This window comes from Heloderma suspectum, chromosome 10 (assembly GCF_057233095.1).
Source record: "Heloderma suspectum isolate Gila_16-S chromosome 10, 16-S_ref, whole genome shotgun sequence".
Classification (NCBI taxonomy): Eukaryota; Metazoa; Chordata; class Lepidosauria; order Squamata; family Helodermatidae; genus Heloderma; species Heloderma suspectum.
The window spans coordinates 44,534,456-44,553,868 of record NC_139467.1 but is presented as its reverse complement, the minus strand read 5'-3'; the positions used below and the strand labels follow the sequence as shown (position 1 = coordinate 44,553,868).

Here is a 19,413-nt window from a genome sequence, read left to right as displayed (position 1 = left end):
AATTGCTTGTCTCCTCTTCCTCTCTCCCCTCCAAGTCCCCTAATTATTTGGCACATAGCTTTGACTTGCCGTGGGTGCAGTCCTTCAAGAACTCTTGTACAAGCTCCATTGAAATGAATGGGAAGTATATAAGAGCACTGTTCAGAAGAAGTTCAGTGAAGTTCCCTTTGTTTACCATTGTTTTCATGTTGCAACACAGAACCAAACTGGATGAATGTTAATATTCTACTTTCAGGGCTGAAGTCCACAGGCATGTTGCAAGATGTTCACTAGCAGGGCCGACTAGGTTGGTCAGGAAGCTCTGCTGTTTCGGGTGGCTTCCACATGGGACTTGCACCTGTGAACCAGCCGCTGACTTTCTAGAGTAAGGTCAGGAACCAAAGCACCATGCAACTAATTCTGAATACCCAAGGGGCTTTGGATTCGTGGCTCTTCATCAACCTTCCGTGCCACAAAGTAAACCACATTTGAAAACTATCGGGCTTTTAGAAGCTGTTTGTGATACAGTTCAGGATTCTTCTTTTGTGGGATTCAAATGCTACTAGGCATGCTCAAGCTCCTTATTCTTATTTCTCAGTTCCTTTTGTAATTCAAGCAAGCCAAAGATCTCTCTTAATTTGCCTATTCAAGGCCTAATTAGATAAGACCCCTATGGCATCCATCCAATCACGTCCAGCACCGTGGCCAGCTAGATACTACCGGGAAGCTCACAAGCAGGACATAAAGGCAATAGCCCTCTCCTGTTGTTGCTCCCCAGCAGCTGGCACCAAGAGGCATACTGCCCCAACAAACTGGAGGTTGCATAGAACCATCCAGACTAGTAACCGTCAATAGCCTTATCCTCCATAAATGTGTCTGATTCCCTTGTAAAGCCAACTAAGTTGATGGCTATTACCAGATCTGGCAACTTTAGTTTAAATATGTACTACGTGAAGAAGTGCTTCCTTCTGTCTGTCCTGGATCTCCCACTATTCGACTTCATGGGATGGCCTGTGTTCTTCTATTGTATATTGTGGGAGAAAGAACTTCTCTTTATCTACCTTCTCTAGCAATGAGCAGGGGGTGAGGATAGTCTCCAATTCTGATTCTGTACTTCACACCATGTAGAATTTTATAAACCTTTATCATGTTCTTCCGTAGTTGCCTTTTCTCTAAACTAAAGAAACCCAAGCACTTAGCTTAACCAAGCACTTATGTGGGAAGGTGCTCTGACCTGTTAATTTTAGTTGCCTTTCTCTGCAACAAAAGTAAGGAGCTTGTTTTCATGGATGGTTGTATGAAAAATGGACTATAGGGTGTAATAGCCTATCAATGAAATGTCTCCATTGCTTTGTCTTTAGTGTTAATTCTGAAACGTCAGTTTTTGGTCTCCTCAAACTCAATTCCAAGCCCACTCAGGTGTTCTTTTAAGCCAGGGGTAGGGAGCCTGTGGCCTTCTAGATCCACCTTGCCCAACCTGGTGCCCTCCAGATTTCTGGACCTCTTAACTGTCTAGCCCCAGCCAGCATGGCCAATGGTCAGAGATCCTGGGAGTTGTAGTCCGTAATATCTGGAGAGCACCAAGTTGGGGAAGGCTATTCTCGATAGTGATGGGCTCCATTCCCATCGATCCCAGGTAGAAAGCCAATGGTCAGGGATAATGGGAGCTATAGTTCAATATATAGAAGGCCACAGGTTCCCTACCCATTTTACGCTTTCATGTAGCTGGACCAGCGATGGCCAGTGCACCACAAATCAAGTTGAATAGAGGAGTCGGAGCCACTGCGGTCTACACAGCAGTCCATGTCTATACTCTGATGAACCAGCAAGGAGGCAGGAGGGTTGCCTTCCAGGCCCTCCTTCTCCCATTCCAAAAGCCCCACAAACTTCTGCCTGTGTATGTTCCGTTCATCCATACTTCGATATACCTACAAAATCTAGTATGTGAAATGGCAGTTTTCTCCATTAAACCTGTAAGAGAAAACACTCCTTTAGAGCAGGGGTCCCCAACATGGTGCCTGCAGCCATCTGATTTCTTTAACACCCCCCCCCCCAATGTTTAGTATGCAAATGGCTGGTTAAGGGGTTGCTGGGTATCATAGAATAGTGGGGTTGGAATGGGCCTATAAGACCATCAAGTCCAGCCCCCTGCTCAATGCAGGAAATTTTAAAATATACATACATGGTTTTGTATGAAATGTATACTAACTTTCTAGCAATTATACATGGGTTGCAACAAAAGTGGACCAAATCTCCAAATAGGTATCCATTTGAAGGCAATATCAAATATTGAAAGTCTTCTAAAGGTCCTCAATCCATTGCATTATAGAAGGTGAGTGTTTATCCTTCCAATGTTGTAATATTTGTTTTTAGCTGTCAAAATTGTTGTTGTTGTTGTTCAGTCGTGTCCGACTCTTCGTGACCCCATGGACCATAGCATGCCAGGCCTTCCTGTCCTGCGCTCTCTCCCGGAGCGTGCTCAAGTTCATATTCATTGCATCCGTGATGCTATCTAGCCATCTCATCCTCTGCCATCCCCTTCTCCTTTTGCCTTCAGTCTTTCCCAGCATCAGGGTCTTTTCCAGGGAGTTTTCTCTTCACATTAGGTGGCCAAATATTGGAGCTTCAGCTTCATTATCTGTCCTTCCAATGAGCAGTCAGGGTTGATTTCCTTTAGGATGGACTGATTTGACCTCCTTGCAGTCCAGGGGACTCGTAAGAGTCTTCTCCAGCACCACAGTTCGAAAGCATCAATTCTTCGGCGCTCAGCCTTCCTTATAGTCCAGCTCTCACAGCCATACGTTACTACTGGGAAAACCATAGCTTTGATTAGACGGACCTTTGTCGGCCAGGTGATGTCTCTGCTTCTTACTATGCTGTCTAGGTTGGCCATAGCTTTCCTCCCAAGGAGCAAGCGTCTTTGAATTTCATGGCTACAGTCACCGTCTGCGGTGATCTTGGAGCCCAAGAAAGTAAAATCTGTCACTGCTTCCATTTCTTCCCCTTCTATATGCCAGGAAGTGATGGGGCCAGATGCCATGATCTTCGTTTTTTTAATGTTGAGTTTCAAACCAGCTTTTGCACTCTCCTCTTTCACCCTCAACAAGAGGCTCTTGAGATCCTCTTCGCTTTCTGCCATTAGGGTGGTATCGTCTGCATATCGGAGGTTGTTGATAATTCTCCCGGCAATCTTAATTCCGACCTGTTATTCATCCAACCTGGCATTTCTCATGATGTACTCTGCATATAAGTTAAATAAGCAGGGTGACAATATGCAGCCTTGTCGTACTCCTTTCCCAATTTTGAACCAATCGGTTGTTCCATGTCTGGTTCTTACTGTTGCTTCTTGACCCTCGTACAGGTTTCTCAGGAGACAGGTAAGGTGGTGTGGTACTCCCATCACTTTAAGAATTTGCCACAGTTTGTTGTGATCCACACAATCAAAGGCTTTAGCGTAGTCAATGAAGCAGAAATAGACGTTTTTCTGGAATTCTCTTGCTTTCTCCATGATCCAGCGAATGTTGGCGATTTGATCTCTAGTTCCTCTGCCTCTTCTAAACCCAGCTTGTACTTCCGGTAGTTCTCGGTTCGCATACTGCTGAAGCCTAGCTTGTAGGATTTTGAGCATCACCTTGCTGGCATGTGAAATGAGCGCAATTGTGCGGTAGTTTGAACACTCTTTGGCGTTGCCCTTCTTTGGAATTGGAATGTAAACTGACCTTTTCCAGTCTTGTGGCCACTGTTGAGTGTTCCAGATTTGTTGGCATATTGAATGCAGCACTTTAACAGCATCATCTTTTAGGATTTTAAATAGCTCGGCTGGAATACTGTCATCTCCGCTAGCTTTGTTGTTACTAAAGCTTCCTAAGGCCCACTTGACTTCACTCTCGAGGATGTCCGGCTCAAGTTCAGTGACCGCACTATCATGGCTATCAGGGACATTCAGATCTTTCCTGTATAGTTCTTCTGTGTATTCTTTCCACCTCTTCTTAATCTCATCTGCTTCTGTTAGGTCCCTGCCTTCTTTGTCCTTTATCATGCCCGTCTTTGCACAAAACGTTCCCTTGCGATCTCCGATTTTCTTGAAGAGATCTCTAGTCTTTCCCATTCTGTTGTTTTCCTCGATTTCTTTGCATTGTTCATTTAAGGTGGCCTTCTTGTCTCTCCTTGCTATTCTCTGGAACTCTGCATTCAGTTGGGTATATCTTCCCCTTTCTCCCTTGCTTTTTGCTTCCCTTCTTTCGTGAGCTACTTGTAAAGCCTCATCAGACAGCCACTTTGCTTTCTTGCATTTCTTTTTCTTTGGGATGGAGTTCGTTGCTGCCTCCTGAACAACGTTACGGACCTCCGTCCATAGTTCCTCAGGCACTCTATCAGGTCTAATCCCTGAAATCTATTCCTCACCTCCACTGTATATTCAGAAGGGATATGATTTAGGTCATACCTGAATCGTTTAGTGGTTTTCCCGACGTTCTTCAATTTAAGCCGAAATTTTGCAAGAAGCAGCTCATGATCTGAGCCACAGTCAGCTCCAGGTCTTGTTTTGACTGACTGTATAGAGCTTCTCCATCTTTGGCTGCAAAGGACATAATCAATCTGATTTTGATATTGACCATCTGGTGACGTCCATGTGCAGAGTCGCCTCTTGTGCTGTTGGAAAAGAGTGTTTGCTATGATCAGCGTGTTCTCTTGGCAAAACTCTATTAGCTTTTGTCCTGCTTCATTTTGTACACCAAGGCCATGCCTGCCTGTTATCCCGGTGATTTCTTGACTTCCTACTTTAGCATTCCAATCCCCTATGATGAAGAGGACATCTTTTTTTGGTGTTAGTAGACTTGAATTACTGTGATGTTGAATGGTTTGCCTTGGATTCGTACTGAGATCATTCTATCATTTTTAAGATTGTACCCCAGTACTGCTTTTCCCACCCTTTTGTTGACTATGAGTGCTACTCCATTTCTTCTAAGGGATTCTTGCCCACAATAGTAGATATGATGGTAACCTGAATTAAATTCACCCATGCCTGTCCATTTTAGTTCGCTGATTCCCAAGATGTCGATGTTCAATCTTGCCATCTCATGTTAGACCACCTCCAGCTTACCTTGGTTCATTGATCTGACCTTCCAGGTTCCTAAACAATATTGTTCTTTACGGCATCGGATTTTCTTTTCACCACCAGACACATCCACAGCTGAGTGTCCTTTCGGGTTTGGCCCAGCCGCTTCACTCTTTCTGGCGCTACTTGGAAATACCCTCTGCTCTTCCCCAGTAGCATATTGGACACCTTCCGACCTGAGGGGCTCATCTTCCGGCGTCATCTCTTTTAGCCTTGTGATACGTTCCATGGGGTTTTCTTGGCAAGAATACTGGAGTGGGTTGCCATTTCCTTCTCCAGTGGACCACATTTTGTCAGAACTCTCTGCCATGACCTGTCCGTCTTGGGTGGCCCTGCACGGCATAGCTTATGGGTTCACTGAGTTACGCAAGCCCCTTTGCCACAACAAGGCAGTGATCCATGAAGGGGGCTGTCAAAATACCCTTTTGTTAATTTCTGTGAAGAAGGTAAATTTAAAAGTGCATGTACATCAGTGAATATTAAAGACTGTTCCAGTGCAATTGTTTCTGTGTAATAACCTCCCTGCAAAAAGAAGCAACTACTGGATGCAGCCAAAACTTATGTTTACAAGAAGCATTTGCTGTATTGCACTGCCAGCAATTAACTGAATTAGACGATCTCTATTAAAGAGATGTTGCGGTGTCCAAAAGACACAAGTTTTTGCTGAATAAGATGCAGCCTAAGATCCATAGAGGTGGAAGGTCTTCCAGCAGCAACCCACTGATTAGGAATTTTGTGGCGGCGCCCACAGCAGTAATTCAAATTCCCAAATGTGCCCATGGGTCAAAAAAAGGTTGGGCCCCCTCCTTTGATTGATTGATTGCATTTATACCCTGCCTTTTTTCCTCTTGCAAGGAACCCAAGGCGACTTACATTATCCTCCTTTTCTCCATTTTATCCTCACAACAACAGCCCTGTGAGGTGGGTTGGCCTGAGAGTCTGTGACTGGCCCAAAGTCGCCCAGTGAGCTTCCATGGCCGAGTGGGGACTAGAACCCGGATCTCCCAGCCCAACACTCTCGCTGGCTTTGGAGCCTCTTAAGAAAAGTGTGGTCACAACTGTAGCTGAGTGACATATAAGAAAGCGCTAAAAACTGGTTAATGTGTTTCTCACCCAGAAAATACGCTTGCAGCGGCTTTCCCGTTACGCACAGAGGACTTTCCCAGGGGCCTGCCCGTGTGCCGTGATGATAGGAACAGGGGCATGTATTTTCAGTCCGCAGGCACTGGCCCTAACAACCCCTCGCGGCGGAGCCTGCCCCTCGCAAACGCACCGGTGTATGAGCGCCAACCTAAAAAACAGCCCGGCATCCAGTTAATGACGCCCTGATCTTCATCCCGCGAGAGCGCTGCACGTCCCTGCCGCGGTCGGGCCGACAAGAGCCGCCCCGGCCCCCGCCGCCCCGGCCCCGAGCCCCGGCCCGCCTCGCGCAGGGCCGGGCAAGCCGCGCAGCCCCCCGCCCTGGCGCCCCCCGGCCGCGTCGGGCGGCAGCTCCCACCGCCCCAGCGGCCGAGGGCGCGCCCGGCCACGCGGCTGAGCGGGCCAGCGCGCAGCGGAGCCGCCGCTAGGGGCCGCGCTCCCCGGGCCGCGGCCAGGCGCTGCGCAGCCGCGGGCGCCGGAGCGCTTCCGGGGCAGGCGGCGGCGGGCCGATGGCCTCCACCAAGAGGGTGCTGTACGTGGGTGAGCGGCCGCGGGGGCGCGCGAGCGGGCGCGGGGCGGCGGGGCTGCCGGCGGCTCCGCGCCGGCAGGGCGGGCCGGAGGGCGGCGGCGCTGACGGGGCCTTCTCGCGTGCGCGCAGGCGGGCTGGCCGAGGAGGTGGACGAGCGGGTGCTCCACGCGGCCTTCATCCCCTTCGGCGACATCACGGACATCCAGATCCCGCTGGACTACGAGACGGGTGAGGAGGGGCGCCGGGGCGGCCTCCCCGCAGCAGGCCGCGCCTCGGCCGCCAGAGGCCCCGCAGAGGCCAGGGGCCCCGAGCCCGGCGGCTCCTCCCGCGAGTGGCGCGCTCGCCCGCTCCCCCCGAGGGGCCGGGGCGCGCCCGTGTCAAGCTCGCGGCCGCCGTCGGGGGGCCCTCCGGCGAGGCGCGCCCCGGGGCGGAAGGGGTCGGGACGCCGCGGGCTGTCGAAGCAGGACCGGCGCGGAGCCGCGGCGGCTCCCGGGCCCGCCGCGCCGTGGCTCCCGGCGCCTTCCCCCGCTTCTCCCCCGCCCCCGTGAGCGGGCCCCCTCCGTCCGCGGGGGACGGCGGCTTCCCCCGGCGCAGGGGCGCGCATCGCCCCGCCGCCCTTGGCCAGGAGAGCGGAGCGGAGCGGAGCTTGGCGGGGTTGGGGCCAGGGCGCGGGCGGCGGGAGGGACCCGGAGCCAGGGCTGCGTCTGCCTCGGAGGCGAGACGGTGGGGAGAGATCCGCTCTGCCGCGCGCTGACTCCGCGCAGAAGCGCCGCCAGGCCGCGGGAAAGCCGTGTTTCAGGGGTCCGAGGAAAGCCGTGTTTGGACGTGGGGCGCCGTTGGGGGCAAGCCATCTTTCTCTTGTGTCTCTGCAGAAAAGCATCGAGGTTTCGCTTTCATTGAGTTTGAGCTGGCCGAGGTGAGGAATAGCAGAGGAATTCGGGGGGGGGGGGTTAAAATCTTGTTGAATTTGCCTCATCCTTTTCTCCTCTTTTGGTGAATTGATAGTGGGAGGCAAGAAGAGAGTATATTGGACTGGGTTTAAGCAAGCCTTCATGGAGGGAGAGGTTGGAGATCCATAATTAAGGCCAGGGAAAATTATCCTGGATTTTCCTGTGAAAATTTTACAGTTGCAGGAGTAACATAAACCAGTAAATAAATAAGCCAGTAAAGCTCAAATAGAAATGCACCTTTGGCCAGAAACTAGCAATGTTTGGTAGCACCGCAGTTGAATAGAAACTCACAGCTGCACTGTCCGGACTCATGGCTCTTTCCCCTATCCCTGCTGGCACAAGTTAATTCCAGGGCAGGTGGATATGTTTATTTTAACTGAACAGTTAACACTTTTGCTGGGTGTTAAAAGGGTGCATTTGCAATGAATATGAACTTGAGCACGCTCCGGGAGAGAGTGCAGGACAGGAAGGCCTGGCATGCTATGGTCCATGGGGTCACGAAGAGTCGGACACGACTGAACGACTGAACAATAACAACAAAAAGGGTGCATTGGTAGGGACCAAGGGTGTATTTCCTTTTGTGTTTAGATTGTAAGCTGGTAGTCACAAAGGTGTCTGTCTTCTCTCTTAAAATTTGTACAGCAACTGACTTGCAGGTGCTTTATAAATAACATAGGAAGATGATGCTTAACATGTGTATTGCACTTCTAAGCATTCAAAGTGCTTCACATGCATTATCTAGTTGTAATGCTTTAAATAACCCTATAAGACAGGGTTGGGGAACCTGTGGCCCTCCAGATTTTTTTGGACTCCGACTCCCTTAAGACGTAGTAGCATGCATATCCAGTAGTCAGGGATGCTGGGAACTGTTGTCCAACAACATTTCATAGAATCATAGAATAGTAGGATTGGAAGGGGCCTACAAGACCATCGAGTCCAACCCCCTCCTCAGTGCAGGAATCCAAGTGAGAGCATCCCTGACAGATGGCTGTCCAGCCTCCTCTTGAATGCCTCCAGTGTGGGAGAGCCCACCACCTCCCTAGGTAACTGGTTCCATTGTTGTATTGCTCTAACAGTCAGGAAGTTTTTCCTGATGTTCAGCCGGAATCTGTAACCTGTCACTTGAGCCCATTCTTCCATGTCCTGCATTCTAGGATGATGGAGAAGAGATCCTGGCCTTCCTCTCTGTGACAACCTTTCCAGTACTTGAAGAGTGCTATCCTATCTCCCCTCAGTCTTCTCTTCTCAAGGCTAAACATGCCCAGTTCTTTCAGTCTCTCTTCATAGGGCTTTGTTTCCAGTCCCCTGATCATCTTGGTTGCCCTCCTCTGAACCCTCTCCAGCATGTCTGCATCCTTCTTAAAGTACGGTGCCCAGAACTGGACACAGTACTCCAGATGAGGCCTAACCAGTGCTGAGTAGAGGGGAACTAGTACTTCCCGGGATTTGGAAGCGATGCTTCTATGAATGCAGCCCAAAAGAGCATTGGCCTTTTTTGCAGCCACATCACATTGTTGGCTCATATTCAGCTGGTGATCGACAACAATGCCAAGATGCTTCTCGCTTGTAGTGTTGTTGAGCCACGTATTGCCCATCTTATAATTGTGCATTTGGTTTCTTTTTCCTAGGTGCGGATCTTGACATTTATCCCTATCCAATGTCATTCTGTTGTTTTCTGCCTAGTGCTCCAGTCTATCAAGATCACTTTGAATTTTGTTTCTATCTTCCAAAGTATTAGCTATCTTGCCCAATTTTATGTTATCTGTAAGTTTGATCAGCATTCCCTGTACCTCCTCCTCCAAGTCATTAATAAAAATGTGGAAGAGCCCTGCAGTACCCCACTCCTTACCTCTCCCCAGTTTGAGAAGATCCCATTGATCAGCACTCTTTCCGTCCGATTCTGTAGCCAACTGTGGATCCACCTGATCGTTGTTTCATCTAGCCCACTTTGAGCTAGTTTGCTCATCTGGATATCACGGGGCACTTTGTCAAAAGCTTTGCTGAAGTCGAGGTATATTATGTCCGCTGTATTCCCACAGTCCACAAGGGTGGTTACTTGATCCAAAAATGAGATCAGATTCGTCTGGCAGGATTTGTTCTTGACAAATTTGTGTTGGCTTTGAGCAATCGCTGCATTGTTTTCAAGGTGCTTACAGGTGGTGTCAGGTGGTGCCCTAGCTGCCTCTTGCAGTCCCCTCCAATAGCCAACTCAGGACACAGAAGACGAGGATTATTTCCAAGGCTTTATTCCTTTATGACTTTTTCAGATACTAATCACTAGCGACTAAGCAAGGAACTGCACTGGGGTAGATAGCAGAGTAGCCTAAGCTCCAGGTAAGGCAGTTGGTCCCCGTTTGAAGAAGAAGCGTGAGAAGACTCTGAACTTATGGGCTATGGAGAGATCGTCCCTCTTACCCTTGGGTCCTTAGGATGTGACCGCTGTTTTAGCACCAAACGAGCAGAGCACCTCATTTCGGCGCCCTCCATCTGTCACCGCTCCCTGCGTCTGCGCCGAGCATCCAGCAAACCCCCCTTCCCTGCTCTCTCGCTTCCAGGGTCACTACCTCTCCCAGGAGTACTGGCAGGAGGAATCTCTGCCAGCTGCTGTGCCTGTGAGAGATGAGCGAGCTCCTCCCCCACGGATTGCTGTTCTTCCTCAGAATCAGAACTGCTCTGGGGCTCTATGGGGTCAGTTTCCACCCTGATAGGTGGATTGCTTTATCATCTGCTTCAGAATTTTCCCAGCAATTGATGTCAGACTGACTGGTCTGTAGTTCCCAGGTTTGAAGGGCCACAGGTTTCCCATCCCTGCTGTAAGATAAGCCAGTATTATTATCCCCATTTTGCAAGTGAGAGGACTGAAGGTGAGAGAATAGGGGCTTGCATAAGTCCATTTAATGTGTTCATGGCATAAGCAAGATTCGAACTGGGAACTTCGTGATTCATAGCTCCATCTCTTACCCACTGCAGTGGCATTGGCATGAGAAAGCAATTGCCACTGGTTTTTATTTACAAAAGAAGCACCTTGGAGTAGCAGCAAGAAATTGAAGTTACATGTTGAAATAGCATCAACATGTTTGGATGGATGGCGTGTTCAGCATTAAGGAAAATGGGAAAGTATATATCACTCTAATGAACATTGTATTACGTGTATTCTATAATAGTCTCACTTGGAAAACCTGTGTCAAGGAAATGTTGGTATATCCCCTTGACATGAAAATCATGGTGCTTCTGGGCTCCTTTCCCCTTTGCTCCTTCTTTCGTAGCCTTTATGTGTTTTGAGGCTTGGTGATTATATTAGATTTCTTGGGGCCAGCATAAAATTTCCAGACAGCCCAGTATTTGGGATTCTTCAAGCCCTCACACAGGTTTATTAGCCAATAGATTTCCAAGTATTAACAGTGATAAGGATTAGAAGTTTGCTTTTAAAATGGAAACGTAAGTTCCTGAAGACCTAGTAAGAGTTTATGGGCTGCAAGCAAGTGTGCCACAGACAAATTGTTACGCTTAGTTCATACTACTTGTTGGCAAGTATAATACACACCAAGCTGGAATAAACTGTGTAAGGGGGTGAGCTAACAGTAAAATATATTCTCCTCTTCTCTTTAGGATGCTGCAGCAGCCATCGACAACATGGTAAATTTGTCTTTAGATTCTTACTGAACTTTGTGGAAAGTTTAAATGACACCCTGCCCCATCCTGTGCCAGATTCCATTTCATGGGGAGGCAATGTTAGCCCCATCAGAAACAGTGGCTTCCCTGTAGCAGCTTTGACAGCTGGGTCTCTTCTAGGAGAGGTTTGTATATAGGCTGCTCCCTGCTGGCATTTCAAAGACATGTAAAAACATTTTTGTCTCAGGTGGCTTTTGAGATCTAATGATTGGAACAGTTGCTGCTCCTCGCTATGCATTTGTGTGGTTCCTGCTGCTTTTGTTTTTTGGTTCTAGTGGATTTTTCATCTTGCTAGTTTTGTAAACAGCTGGAAAATATTTCTGTGAATAGTGGTATAGAAATGTTTGTTTGTTTATTTTATTTATTTAGGGTATTTTTACCCCACTCTTCAGGCAAAAAAGGCTCTCAGAGTGGCTTACAAAGATGAATATTAAGACAGTCCCTGCCCTCGGTCTTACAATCTAAAAGAGGGAAGGAAAAGGGATTGGGCAAAAGGAGGGGAAGGAAAGCAAATACACCAATGACCGATGTCTAGGGCCAGGTTGGTCTCCCCTCTGTGATGATGTTCATCCTAGGAGGCAGGAGGTGCAGCCCCCCGTGGCCCTCGGTTCTCTAGCCGATGGATGAGGCCAGAGTCTGCAGTCCCAAATATTTTGAAGTAACAATAAATAAAACATTCATGCTTGTTTGGCCTTTTGTTCCCTGCTCTAAATGTGGTAGTACCGGACAGATGGGAGCAACTTGAATCAAAGAAATGGGCATCTAGGCTCCATGAGCTGGCAGACTTCTGATTTATTTGCGTGTCTTCAAGTTCAGGTGGTTGCCATGAAATGTCAAGGAGGGCAGGTGTGCCTTCCATGTGCTAATGTGGACACTTTGGCATTGATACCAGCCTGATCTTTTGCCAAGCAACATGGTGCACTCAACCCCTCTTTTGTGAGGAATATATTTTGAGGTCTGCAACATCAGTCTGTCAGTCAGATCAGTGAAAGGCATGTGATCAGCCACATGCTTCTGGCTGGCCACTGTGAGAACAGAATGCCAGGCTAGTCAGGCCTTTGGTCTGATCCAGCATGACCCCTCTTATGATCTTAACATTTTGTGGCTCTTTTTTTAAAATTGGTGTCTTTGCCAGGCTTGTGACATGGGCAGGAGAACTTGCTGACTTCATGCTGAGCTTCAGGTAGAGGGGTGAGCAATGTGTGGCCCTCCAGATGTTTTGTTCTACAACTCCCATCAGCCCTAGCCAATATAGCCAATGGTGAGGGATCATGGGAGTTGTAGGCCAAAACATCTAGGGCGCCCCAAGTTGCCCACACCTGTGGCAGAAGGTTACTAATACTCACACAAATCAGAATCTTGGGCTAAAATATACATTGATCCAAAAAGCAGAAATAGAATTAATATAGGCTTCTCTTTGCTCTCAGACTATATCAGGTGATCAGCAGCAAAACATACACATGCTGGAACATATTCCATCCTATTTTAATTCACTTTTCCTCTGAGCACTCAGATACGAACAAGAGCCCCATAAGATTTGAAAGCTTGTAGTACTCTTAACTGGTAGCAGATGCTGTGAAGAAACAAAAGTGGATAACGGTAGTTTATAATAATAAAGACTTCTGCAGAAGTCTTGGTTTAATGCACATGCAAATTTAATTAAGATTTATTTATTTCATTTCTAAACTGCCCAATAGCCGAAGCTCTCTTTAGTCAACCTGTGCTTTAGTCAAGCAACAGTGTTAACTTTTGTGTCTTAAAAATAATCCCATAGAATTAGTATGTCAGTTGTGGCAAATGAAATGCCCAGGCTGCTTGCTTAGTGGCATGGAAGAGAACCAATTGCATGAAAACTGACTGGCATTCAGTTTAATCCACTGAAAACAAAATATGTAGCTATGAACATTATCTCAGGAGTCAGACATAAAAGTGGGAGCATGCCATGTCTGGAGAGCCAGGATGGTGTAGTGGCTAAAGTAGTCTTCCTCAACCTGGTACCCTCTAGATGTGTTGGATTGAGTGCCACTTTCTTGGTAGAAATGTGGGCTACAAATCAATAAATGGAATTGTAACTCATAAGTAGATGAGTTGTGGTCCAGTGCATCTGGAAGGCCCCAGGTCGGAGGAGGATGGGCTGGAATGCTGGGCCAGGGTGGCGAATCCAGGCCCGGCCATGACGCTCAAGTCACTGGGTGGCCTTGGGCCAGCTGCTGTCACCCTAGCTTGCCTCACCGGGTTGTTGCAAGTATAAAATGGCGGCACACCACATTTGCTAACATGAACTCTTTGGAGGGAGGGTGGGATAAAAAAGTCATTCATAAATAATCTCCCCCCCCCCCCCCCGCCGCCACCCTTTAGAACGAGTCTGAGCTCTTTGGGAGGACGATCCGTGTCAACCTGGCCAAACCGATGAGGATTAAGGAAGGGTCCTCCCGCCCAGGTGAGTTGGGGCATCGGGATCAGAAGGTGCCGCAAGCCTTGACTTTTGTTGTGCTTGGGAAAGGCATTCCAGATCTCATTGTTTTATATTTTAAATTGGTAGTTTAAAAAAACTGTAATATTTTCTCTCTGAGCACCTTCTGTTTCCCGTTGACAGTCTGGTCAGATGATGACTGGCTGAAGAAATTTTCAGGGAAGACACTTGAAGAGAATGTGGAGGAAGAGGGGGCAGAGCCTGCCCGATCAGAGGCCCAGGAGGTACAACGGCGGGGTGTGTGTGCTTGTGGTGCTCCGCAGATTCTGCGGGCCAGGATGTGTATCTTAACCAGAGAATGCCCTTTTGGGGACATGACCTTGGAGCAGATCTGCATGGGGCTTTCTCCTGGAAATCAGAACTCGTTTAGGACCTTCAGTCTCCCACAGGCTGCAAGGTAGCCAAGTTCAGCTTGCTTGGTCTCCTTTCCCATCTGTACAGGGGATAGCAGTGCACACCAGGCTGCCTGGGAACCTAGTGTAGCTTGTTCCCTCTTCTTAAGAGGCACAACTTAAGCTTTCAGAAGTGGTGCTAAAGCACTGAAGCAGGAGCTGGCAAAGTTCTATCCATAAAAGCCCTTGGAGACCACTGCTTAGAGATATTTTTTAAATATGATAAGAGGTATATAAATCTATTAAATAACTAAATAAATCGCAGCAGCAGTAATAATAATTTCTAAAGTGCTTTGAAGTGTTCCAAGTGCTTCACCTACATCATCTGAGAACAATAACCCTGTAAGGCAAGCCAGGTAGAGAGAGTGGCTTGCCTAAGGTCACATGCAGCATTCATGGAAGAAGCTCTGTTTTTTTCTTGCTAGGGTGAGCCACCAGCAAAAAAATCAAGAGTCAACCCTCAGGTTTACATGGACATCAAGATTGGAAATAAGCCTGCTGGTCGATTAAACATTCTCTTACGATCGGACATTGTACCTATGACCACCGGTAAGAGAAGACTCCTCTTGTGGGCTGTGGGGTGTAGGCTGGGAATTCCAGACCTCTTCCTGCTAGGGTTCTTGAATCTCCCTGTGAAGCTGGAACCTGCTGAAGACAAATAATCTGTCTGTACAGAAGTAATCGTGGACATCCCAAGAAACTCAAACATTCAAAAACAGTTCAAAAATTTACTTGCATTTCTCAGTAAAAAAAGTATGCTATTGTCCAAATGTAGTCTCTGATCTCCAATGCCATTAAATAAATACTCATTTTTATTCCACCCTTCCTCCAAAGAAATGAGGGTAGTGTCCATGTTCCCCACCCCCCTCCTCTTATCCTCACAACAATTCTGTTGAGGTAGGTTAGTCGGAGAGGTGGTGGCTGGCTGAAGAGCACTCCGTGAGCTTCAAAGCAGAGTAAGACCTGTCTTCCTGCTCTTAGTCTGGCATTCCATCTACTAGACCATGTGGTAACAAAATCAGTAGTAGTTCTTCTACCCAGATTGACTAAAAAACCCTAAATTTTCCACCAAATTTGCCGTGCTTTCTGCATGGCATTTGTTCATGATTTATTGCATTTCCCCGTTCACGTGTCAGCCATCTTGGAAAATGGCAGCCACAGAATTCATGCAGCAGAATGGGCATGTCTCTCCAAGTTAAATGTGTTTCTACACGAGTCTGAAACACATACAAACATCAAGATTCTCTGCACATCTATTGTTTTACAGGAGTCTATGGCTGGTCCTGGACTAGTGGGGAAACAATTACCTGTTCCCCGCAGCCCATCTGAGGGCTGATCAGCTGAGCTGTAGGGCTTCAGGGGCCTCTGCAGGCTTCATAGAGAGTGGCTCAGGACTGCATGGCCCATGGGATGCTGGTTGCCCGCACATATATTGTAGTGGGAGTATTGAAGTCGTTGTTGCAGTGTATTTGTTTATTTCTGTATATATTGGATGCTATATTTTTATTTTTGGATATCAGAGCCCTTTAGTTTTAAGCAATAAAGGCTGTATCATTAAAAAAAAACAGTGTGGTGGAATTATCCTAGAGAAATGAGTGTGGTAGAATTACCAGTATGGTATAACTATCCTAAAGAAATGAATGTGGCTCTTGCAACTAAAATATTACCTCACTTAAATGCCACAGAGTGTTTCATTATTATTTTTAAATTTATTTATTGCCAGTATTTCTGTGTTGCTTTTCGGGGCCAAAGCACTCCCAAGGCAGCTTATGTAAAAAGTTAAAACATATAATACAGATAAGATCAATTCAATACGTTTATAAAACGAAAGCAGTCATCTCAGTTTTCCATTCTGTAGTCCTTCACAGCAAGACAGTAAAATGTTTTAAAACCGAGACAACAATAGTATGGAAAATAAAAGGTCTGTCAGAGCACCTTTAAGTAAAAGCAGAGTAAAACAAAAGGTTTTTCAAGGCCTGTTTAAAAGCTGCTAAGGAGGGGTGCTCTGCATGTATGGCGCCACCACTGAGAAGGGCATTTTAAATGAGCTGATTTTGTATCCAAGAGTCTGTGTCACCTGTCTCAATTTAGTACTTCTGCTTTCTCAATTTTTCCCCTTCTCCTGAACTGCAGAGAACTTCCGCTGTCTGTGCACACATGAAAAAGGCTTTGGCTTCAAAGGAAGCAGCTTCCATCGGGTCATCCCCCAGTTCATGTGCCAAGCTGGAGATTTCACCAACCACAATGGCACAGGGGGGAAATCTATATATGGGAAGAAGTTTGATGATGAAAACTTTATCCTGAAGCATACGGGGCCAGGTAGGGTGTTGCTGGGGCCGCTTACTTTAGTAGGAAATTATAACCACAGGTTTATTAATGCTTGTGGCTGGTGTTTTGCGTATCCTGAGCTGAAGGAGCAGGGCCAGCACCAGCACCCAAGGTTGGAAGGGCCAGGCAGTGGAGAGTCCGAGTCAAAGTCCAGCCAGTTTGGAGGCGGCAGCACACACCGCCTCTGGCCCGGTCAGGCCCTGCACCAAGCCAGAGCATGCCCCAGAGTCTGCCTTACGTGCAGGGACATCTTCACGTACCTCGCTTCCCTCCATCCCTCACTGGCCACATTTCAGCCACCGCCACCAAACATTTAAGTGGCCCTCCTAGGCCATACTGCCCAAAGCCACCCCCACCAGAACCTGGTTCTGCAGGAGTGGAACCCCATTCCCCCACAGAACTATTGCAACTCAGACGAAAGTGTGCATTTGTGCTTATTTTATTCTAAGCTTGCTTTTCAAAGTTGATTCTCCTTCCAAATTTTATGTTTCTGGACCACATAGAATTGAAGGAAATGAGGACCGTGTAGGCCCATAATTGTAGCAAAATGGAGTGCGAGAGGAAAGTTTCTGAGTGGGCCCTTTAAAATGCTATTTTAGGATACAGAACAGGATCCCCTGTGGCTCGTATTTTTTCAAAAACAGAGGTGTAAGGGGTTCATCCCCAATTCATTGAGGAACCTCTTGTCTCTTTGGCTCTTCTCCTTTTCTCAAAGACGTATAAGGGGTGGGAGGAATTATTAAAAGAATACTTGTGGGAGTCTAGTGCAGCATGTTTGTCTTGATAGGCTTGCTGTCAATGGCCAATTCCGGCCCAAACACCAATGGCTCTCAGTTCTTCATCTCCTGCGATAAGACTGACTGGCTGGATGGAAAGCATGTGGTGTTTGGAGAAGTCACAGAAGGGATGGACGTGGTGCGACAGATTGAGGTAAGCAAGCCACAGAGAGTGGAACTGCTGTGTGTGCTTCCTCCAAAGTGTGGTAACCTGATTGTGTATCTCCTCTCCCTTTTCTCTTCCTTTTTTTAAAGGCTCAAGGCAGCAAAGATGGGAAGCCAAAGCAAAAAATTATTATCTCTGACTGTGGTGAATATGTGTGAATGTTTGTACAAGCAGAGGCTTGTTGGGAATATAAGACAAGAAGAATAAGGCATCATAGCATCATATCACTCTCAGAGAGACTGTCTTGGAACACTTTGCAAGAATGCATTCAGATATAAAGGATCTTTATGTATCCTCCGTGCTCAGAATTAGAGTCTTTAGAAACCTGTTCTGTACAGAAATTTTCCTCCTATAAAATTATAGCTATTTTTTTTACAGTTTGGCCTTTTATTCCTTCTGGTTACTGTGAAGTGTTCTTGTTTTTTAATGTCTCTTTTACTAGCTCAGCCTTGTTGGTTTAGCATGCTCTGTGCCAATAGTAATTTTAAACTATATTGAGGTATATACCCCTGGTTTATTAAAACAAGCCAAGTTCAAACTAGTTAATGATCCTGGCTTGTTGCAACAAAAAATAGTTAACGCTGACTACAGTTCTTGGTTCAGACATAGCCAAAAACTGGTTTGCTGAAAACTGAAAGTTTCTGACTGCCTCATGGCTGCACTTGATAAGGGGGAGCACATGAGCCTGAGCATGTAATGCTAAACTACGGTTTAGTGTTATGTGCAAATCAGGCCAAGGTTTAGTTGTGCTTAAGGCAAACCATGGTTTTGCATCCTGAGTTGTGGCCCATCCTTAATTATGGTTTAGGTATTTGGATAACCATGGTTAAATGTTAGATCTTCATAAGGCTTATATCTCTAACTGACATGATTCCCTGCCTCAGAATAAGCATGTTGGCTGTGTGAAGACATCTTTGTAGTGTCACAGTTAAGTTCCTTTGGTCATGTGATGTGATAATGTCATAGAGCTTGTTTTCTGCCACTCACCAGGTAGAAATGACTCCAACAAACTCACAGGAGTACACTGCCAGTAACTTTGATGGTTTTTAAAACTTCTTTCCAAGTGTTGATGGGATGCTGTAAAGGGCTGGGATGCAAATAGGAGTAGCCAGAACCCTTGCTATTTCATCTTTTCCAAAAGCGATCCAGGCATAACTGCATAATAATATCCTGTGGAGAAGTTGATTGGCAAAACTTTCAGAAATAATGAGAGGAACATTTTCGTTTTTTTCACACAGTTTATAATTCTGGAATTTGCTGCCACAGGATGTTACAGCCTCCACCACAGGTGGCTCTAAAAAAAAGAAAAGGGTTAGAGCTGGCCTCCTTCCTGACTTTATCAGCGATGACTGAAAATGAAACTTCCATGTTAAGAGGCGACGCAGTACCTCTGAGGATCCAATCCGCAGTTCCAGGGGGAACCTCGGTGGGAAGCAAGGCTTGGCTTAGGTGGGCCTTTGGCTTGATGTAGCAGGGCTTATCTTGCATTATGCTTCATTGGGAGCTGGTGCTATAGGAGGCTGTGCAGGAGGGAATGAACTGAGGACACACATCCCCAGGAATGGGTGGTGCTGTTGTGCACCTGATGGTTGAGGAAGGAGTGGAACTGGCTCTTCAGGTACACAAGAGGAGATCCCCCCCGCCCCCGCTACCTTTTAATACTGAGGATTCTGCACAAACTTCCTGGCCTACAGAGATATTTTGGTGTGGGAGGCTGTGAAGTACCTTCTGCTCAGGGAGATGCTTTGGGGCAATCGCAGGCGTGCAATTATTTTGGGCAAAGTATGTGAGTTGCAAAATGGCATCTCACTCTCGGTAGAAAAGAGAACAGGCACCCCCTCTGGCTGCAGTCATGCTGAGCAGGGGAGTCAGGAAAACTGGTTACTGAAGGA

General features: G+C 47.1%; 1 protein-coding gene across 3 annotated transcripts; it reads left to right on the top strand.

The window, feature by feature from the left end:
* Positions 1-6,723: 6,723 nt before the first annotated feature.
* Positions 6,724-19,197, top strand: PPIE (peptidylprolyl isomerase E). 3 transcript variants are annotated; one of them, XM_084816165.1, is made up of 10 exons: positions 6,724-6,775; positions 6,894-6,992; positions 7,637-7,680; positions 11,324-11,350; positions 13,745-13,826; positions 13,983-14,083; positions 14,677-14,800; positions 16,385-16,570; positions 17,367-17,509; positions 18,760-19,197. In XM_084816165.1, the coding sequence occupies exons 1-10, from the start codon at positions 6,745-6,747 to the stop codon at positions 18,817-18,819; spliced, it is 897 nt and encodes a 298-aa protein (XP_084672291.1). In that variant the 5' UTR covers positions 6,724-6,744; the 3' UTR covers positions 18,820-19,197. The 3 variants fall into 3 exon arrangements, with proteins under 3 accessions (XP_084672291.1, XP_084672290.1, XP_084672292.1); XM_084816164.1 differs by lacking the exon at positions 18,760-19,197 and adding an exon at positions 17,611-17,892; XM_084816166.1 differs by lacking the exons at positions 6,894-6,992; positions 18,760-19,197 and adding an exon at positions 17,611-17,892.
* Positions 19,198-19,413: the final 216 nt, after the last annotated feature.

Excerpts from the sequence above, each read along its gene's own strand:
- PPIE (XM_084816164.1), top strand. The coding sequence starts at position 6,745 with ATGGCCTCCACCAAGAGGGTGCTGTACGTGG. Across the intron at positions 11,351-13,744 it reads CAGCAGCCATCGACAACATG|AACGAGTCTGAGCTCTTTGG; the intron begins GTAAATTTGTCT and ends GCCACCCTTTAG. Across the intron at positions 14,084-14,676 it reads CCCGATCAGAGGCCCAGGAG|GGTGAGCCACCAGCAAAAAA; the intron begins GTACAACGGCGG and ends TTTTCTTGCTAG.